Source organism: Melanerpes formicivorus, unplaced genomic scaffold, assembly GCF_026170545.1.
Source record: "Melanerpes formicivorus ecotype bairdi unplaced genomic scaffold, bMelFor1.0.p_v2 SCAF_3, whole genome shotgun sequence".
NCBI classification, from domain to species: Eukaryota; Metazoa; Chordata; class Aves; order Piciformes; family Picidae; genus Melanerpes; species Melanerpes formicivorus.
The window spans coordinates 36671489-36678232 of NW_027142355.1; the positions used below are offsets into that span (position 1 = coordinate 36671489).

At 46.1% G+C, this 6744-nt stretch overlaps 1 protein-coding gene across 1 annotated transcript; it reads left to right on the forward strand.

The window, feature by feature from the left end:
• The first annotated feature begins 2212 nt into the window (after positions 1-2212).
• On the forward strand, positions 2213-5275 carry LOC137459496 (uncharacterized). Its single transcript, XM_068170389.1, has one exon. The coding sequence runs from the start codon at positions 3821-3823 to the stop codon at positions 5261-5263; it is 1443 nt and encodes a 480-aa protein (XP_068026490.1). The 5' UTR covers positions 2213-3820; the 3' UTR covers positions 5264-5275.
• The last annotated feature ends 1469 nt before the right edge of the window (positions 5276-6744 follow it).

Consider the following 6744-nt stretch of genomic DNA (forward strand, 5'->3'; position numbering starts at 1 on the left):
CCTGACACAGCTTGAGACTGTGTCCCCTTGTTCTGGTGCTGGTTGCCTGGGAGAAGAGGCCAACCCCTTCCCAGCTACAGCCACCCTTCAGGTAGTTGTAGAGGGCAATGAGGTCACCCCTGAGCCTTCTCCTCTCCAGGATAAATAATCCCAGCTCCCTCAGCCTCTCCTCATAGGGCTGTGTTCAAGGCCTCTCCCCAGCCTTGTTGCCCTTCTCTGGACACGTTCAAGTGTTTCAATGTCCTTCTTAAACTGAGGGGCCCAGAACTGGACACAGTACTCAAGGTGCAGCCTAACCAATGCAGAGTACAGGGGCACAATGACCTCCCTGCTCCTGCTGGCCACACTATTCCTAATACAGGCCAGGATGCCATTTGCCTTCTTGGCCACCTGGGCACACTGCTGGCTCATGTTTAGGTGGCTGTCGATCAGCACCCCCAGGTCCCTCTCTGTTTGGGAGCTCTCCAGCCACTCTGACCCCAGCCTGTAGCTCTGCATGGGGTTGCCATGGCCAAAGTGCAGCACTCGGCACTTGGACTTGTTGAATGCCATCCCATTGGACTCTGCCCATCTGTCCAGTCAGTCGAGGTCCCTCTGCAGAGCCCTTCTGTCCTCTAACTAACATCTGCTCCTAACTTGGTGTCATCTGCAAATTTGCTGATGACTGACTCAATCCCCTCATCCACATTATCAATGAAGATGTTAAAGAGCACAGGGCCCAGCACTGATCCCTGGGGGATGCCACTGGTGACTGGCCACCAGTTGGATGTGGCACAGTTCACCACCACTCTCTGGGCTCGGCCCTCCAGCCAGTTCCTAACCCAGCACAGAGTGTTGCAGTCCAAGCCACGAGCTGACAGCTTAGCCAGCAGTTTGCTGTGGGGGACGGTGTCAAAGGCCTTGCTGAGGTCCTGGTAGACCACATCCACAGACCTCCCCACATCCACAGACCTCCCCACATCCACCAGACGGGTCACCCTATGGAGATCTAAATTTTAAAATGCATACTATATATAATCTTCTTATCTAAAATAATGTTCACACTGTGTTTCCATCACCAAGACAACTGGGAAAAAAATATTTATATTTAAAATGTTCAAGTACTTTGAAAAAAATTGCCATCATTTTCAATAAAAGTTACACTCCTATTTTGACACTTCTTTGTTGAGACCTGACAGTGTGACAGACGCTAACTCTTGACTTCATAGTTGAAAACCCTAACACTTTTGAACAAAATGAAAACAGATAAAAAGTGCTATCTGGCTCTGACCAGCCTGATCCAGTGTGGGGCGTCCCCAAGAGGGGTTGGAGCTAGATAGTATCATAATATCATAGTATCATAGTATCAATCAGGGTTGGAAGGGACCACAAAGATCATCTAGTTCCAACCCCTCTAGTTCCAACACCTCACACTAGATCAGGCTAGCCAGAGCCTCATCCAGACTGGTCTTAAACACCTCCAGATAATCCTTCCAATCCTGACTGATTCTGTGATTCTAGGAAGGGGGGGGGGGGGGGGGGAGGGGAAGAGGCTTTATTAACCTACATTTATGCTATTGCTTTTCTTGAGATCAAGATTTTATTCTAAGCACATAGACCTCTCACTGTATTCCAGAATATTAATACTCTTGTGGAAGTACATGCATTTGCATCCTTAGATCTTATTTATACTCCCTACAGTATTAAATTTTATTTCCTGGCTTATGCCACGTGCTTTTCTGTAAAGGCATAAAGCAGAACTTGCAGCCTAAGATGGTATTTCCTGATCCAGAGGGCTGCAACAAAAATATAGCAAAACAAGCTACCGTTTCTACTCAGCAGTGTTTCAGAGGAATCTGTCATCATTAGTTTTCTGAGACTGTAGATAACAGATAATAATAAAGAATATTTGCCTTTCTCCTCTTCTGCCTTTGTTGAATCATACTTTGGGGGATTTCTAAGGCTGTTGGATTTCCAAGACTGGTGCAGAAGTTGGTGCCGTTGGGATATCTTTGACGTCAAAAAGAAACAATGCAGAAAATGTGGGTTAAATATCATTAAAAGATAGACTAAATGTTCAGACTATTAAACTAAGGATATTCTTCCGAAGGGACAGTTAAAGTTCCCATTGCAGGAATAATTTATTTTGCACTAGACAGCATACACAGGAATTGGGAAGACAGAGATACTGTTGTTAAGGCTTCTGCATCACAAGCACTCAGTCATTGTGGAAGACGAGAAGTTTGTCTCTCTTAATGTAAATCAACAAAGATAAACTGATAGCAGAGCCACTGGAAAGACCAATCCTGGATGCAAATCAGCTTGTGATTGCATCATGATAACGTCGGACTACAACAATGGACCTAACGACCCAGCCATCACGCTTTTTGGACAGGGTGGTTCCCGCCCATCAAGTACCTTGGGCAGGGTGACAACAATGGACCTAACGACCCAGCCATCACGCTTTTTGGACAGGGCGGTTCCCGCCCATCAAGTACCTTGGGCAGGGTGATACGATGGTTTCCACCACCTGTGTAAAGGAATGTGGGAAGACTTGTCTGAATGGAGGGGGGGGGACGGAGGCCCCCCTCGCCTCCATCCAAAAATCTTGCCCACATACACAGCGATACACAGAAAGATTTCCGGGGGAACAGATACCTGGATTATTTCCTTGCCTCTGGAATACCTGACATTCCAACACCTGCCTGAGGACTAAAAAAACTGTATAAAAGACCTGAGTGACACTGTCAAGGAAGAAGAGAGAAGACGGCACCATAACATCACGGGGCAACGCAACGCATCTTGGACTCTCACCACCCCTGACCGTTGGTAATATAATCTCTTTCTGACTTTCTCCTTCTAATTCCTTCCCTCTTCTCCCTCTCTCTCTCCCTCTCTCTCTCTCCATTTTCTCCCTCTCCCTTCTTATGTCCACTTTATCTAATAAATAGTCTAGCTGTTGATACTTTGGCCTCGTTTGTGCCTTTAATTTCACAACACGGGAATATTTAAAAGAACTGTGTCTCCGGACCGAGACATCTAATGTCTCCGGACCTTGACATTTAATTGGCGTAGTCGGCAGGATTCCCGTGCAGTGAAAAGTATCACAGCAAAATTATTGCATTTCTGAGAACCCCGAAATGTGTGTGTGTGCCTGAGACGTACTTTTAGTACGAAGCGAGAGTGGAGTCCAGATTCGCGTTTCCACTCGCCCGCGAGGGAAGTGGCCGGAGAAGGACGAAGCGAAATTTTCAGAGAGACTGTGTGGGAGTTCTCAAAAGCTTTAAATGTGTGTGCTTTCTCGGGGAAGATTATCCGGGGTACAACTGTTGGTTTTATAGTGTGACCTCCTCGAGAATCCTCTGTACCCTGCTTTAAATTTGTGTGTGCATTCCCGGGGAAGATTATCTGGGGTACAACTGTTGACTTTATAGTGTGACCTCCCCGAGAATTCTCAGTACCCTCTTTTAGGAAACCCAGTGTTGGTGATATTTGTAAAGTGTGGCTTTCCCGAGAAGCCCAGTATTGCAGCAAAAGTTGAGAAACTTCTGCCGGTGTGTGTTCGCTCAGGGAAACAGAGTAACTCTTCCCTAAGAATCACAAGGTTGTTATCCTAGTGTAACAAAAAAAATTGAGGTACAAAAGCTAAGAAGCTTTTGCAAGTGTGGGTTCACTCAGGGAAATAGTGTGACTTCCTTGAGAAGCCCAAGTTGTTGTTGTTTTTTCTTGTGTGTGACCTCTCCTGGGAAATCTATTGTGCATTTTTTCCTGGAGAAGATTTTGCTGGTACAAACAGTGTTTTTATCTGAATCCGCTGTGAAACTTAGTGCCCCATTAAGAAATGCTTTGTGAAACAAAAGAGATGGCCCGGTGTGAGAGGCTTTTTAACCTTTTAGAAATTCACGGGGCCCGCCCATCTATACAAGGTCTTGATTGGGCTTATGAAAACTGGAATAATTTCCAGAGTGTGGCTGATCGTATTTTGGCTCTGCAAAAGGAAGCCAAGGCAAAAACCGGAAAAGGGAAAGCTTTTATTTGTGCAGTGTTAGGCGCCTGTTTAGCAGCTGCAGTGAGAGAGAAAGAGGAGTGGTATGAGAAAGAAAATAAGACTATTTCCTCTTTGCAGGGCTTAGTAGACGCACTACAAAGCCATGTGGCTACTTTAAAAAATGTAGTAGCAGATCTTAAACTTCAATTGGAAGCAAAACAGGAGGGGGATTACCCGGATCCTGCCCCCATATATCCTCGGGCAGAATTGACAGCGGCTAAGGAAGCTGCTGCGCATATCAGACCTCTCATTAAAACTGAAGTTTTATATGAGGATGGGGAGGTTACCCCCACTATCACAACCAAAGAAACACCTTTCTCCTCAACTGAATTGGCCAAAATTCGTAAAGAATTTGCACGCTCTGCTGGGGAATCTGAGGTGGAATATGTCTGGCGAGTTTCAAAAACTGGAGGTGATCAGATTCTGTTAACAGAAGCTGAAGCCATGGGCTATTGGGGTGATAATGTTTTTCTAACTACAAAAAACAGAAGTGGACCCTGGAGTCTTACGCAAAGAGCTGCCTATTGGGCAGGGGGGTTTGATCCAAAAGAGAGGGGTGAACCCCTAATTCTGCGGGGAGGGATGAATCAGATAATGGAGAATGTGCAAAAGGCTGCATGCCTGCAGATGATATATGAAAGGGAACTAAAACATCATTTTGAATCCCCTCTTTCTCTCCTGGTAGACGCAAACAGAATGACTGCCCTGGTTAGGGGCCTCCCTGACTCGCTTAAAATAAGAGGCATCCAGCTCCAAAAAGAAATAGCTGATACCCCAATTTCCTCCAGGATGCAGGCTGCTCTAAGACATAATTTAGCACACGGAGGCAGCCAGCCTGACTTGAAACCATGGACGTGGGAGGAGGTCGGAAGGGAGTTATTAGACTATGCCAGGCAATATAGTATCCCTGAAGAAATTAAAAAAACTGACCCTAGGGGCTTGAGGCATGTAAAACTGAACCACTTGCCCTCAAGTCCCCAGGGGTTTAACCGTGCCCCCAGCCGGCTTGGAACAGGGGGCAGGGAACACACAAATACCCGGCAATATTGGTGGAACTTAGGTCTAAAGAAAAATATCCCCAAAGAAGTGATAGATGGGCTAAACACAAAACAATTAGAAGTGATTGTGAAGAACTGGCCTGAGCCCAATCAGAAAATTGAGCCCACTGCACCCCCCTTAATAGACCTGTCTGAGGAGAATAAAGGCATGCCTTCTTTTCAGCCTCAGGGAAACTGAAGTCTTCACCCCCCAATGGTGGGCGGAGGGGTGAAGGGTGGATGTATATTCGTCAGCTCACCGAAAATGGCCAGGGCGATTTACTAATCACTGGCATTGTAGGACCAAAACAAATTCCTATTACATTTTTAGTAGACACCGGGGCTCAGATCTCAGCTATTAAAACGAAGGATGCTACTGATTGTGGAGTGGTGCCCTCCAAACAAAAATTGCTGGTAGCAGACGCCCTGGGTCAAACCCATGCACAGGCATTAGCAACCATCCGGTTACGCTTGCCGGGGGAAGATAAGGACACTAAGGTGTCAATGGTCGTAGGGGAGTTTCCAACTAACCTCCTAGGGCTTGACGTTTTAAAAGGGAAAACCTGGTCAGACAACAAAGGGCGAAAATGGTCTTTTGGGTCTCCCATAATGAGCATTCGGCTGCTGAAAGCCGTACCTCTCCTACCTCACTCAAAGCTGACAAATGTTAAACCTTATCCTATACCTCTGGGAGCTAAAGAAGGAATAGTGCCTGTACTGGAGGACTTAAAAAAACAGGGCATTGTAGTTCCCACCCACTCTGCTTTCAATTCCCCAGTTTGGCCTGTACGAAAGCCTAATGGGACATGGAGGCTGACCATTGATTACCGCAGGCTTAATGCCAATACTGAACCACTAACAGCTGCAGTGCCAAATATTGCTGAACTCATAGCTACAATACAGGAGAAAGCACACTCGATTATGGGTACAGTGGATGTGAAAGATATGTTTTTTATGGTCCCGCTGCAACCTGAGGACCAAGACCGCTTTGCTTTTACATGGGGTGGTCAACAATTCACATTCACACGCCTCCCACAGGGATTTAAGCACTCACCCACTTTTGCCCACCATGCGCTGGCACAAGAACTGGAAAAGGTCCAACTAGAGCCAGGGGTCAGTGTTTACCAATATATTGATGACATTCTGGTAGCAGGAGAAGATATTGAAGGGGTACGAGTAACCCAGGATAATATAATTTCACATCTAGAAAATTTGGGGCTGAGAATACCACCTGAGAAAGTACAGACGCCCTCAAGTGAAGTGAAGTTTTTGGGAATCTGGTGGAAGGGGGGAATGACCTGTATTCCACCAGACACCCTTTCCTCCCTGGACCAGATCAAAATGCCAGAATCCAAAAAGGATTTGCAACATGCACTAGGATTACTTGTGTTTTGGAGGAAACATATTCCTGATTTTTCAATTATTGCAAGACCCCTATATGATTTGTTACGCAAAGGCGTTCAGTGGCAGTGGGAAGAGCCCCACGAAGAAGCATTACAGCTGCTAATATTTGAAGCCACTGCCCACCAAGCTCTTGGTCCTATTCACCCTACTGACCCTGTGCACATTGAATGGGGATTTGCTAAGTCTGGCTTATCAGTACACTTATGGCAAAAGGGTCCAGAAGCCCCTGTCAGACCAATTTCATTTTACAGTCGTAGTTTTAAGGATGCAGAAAAA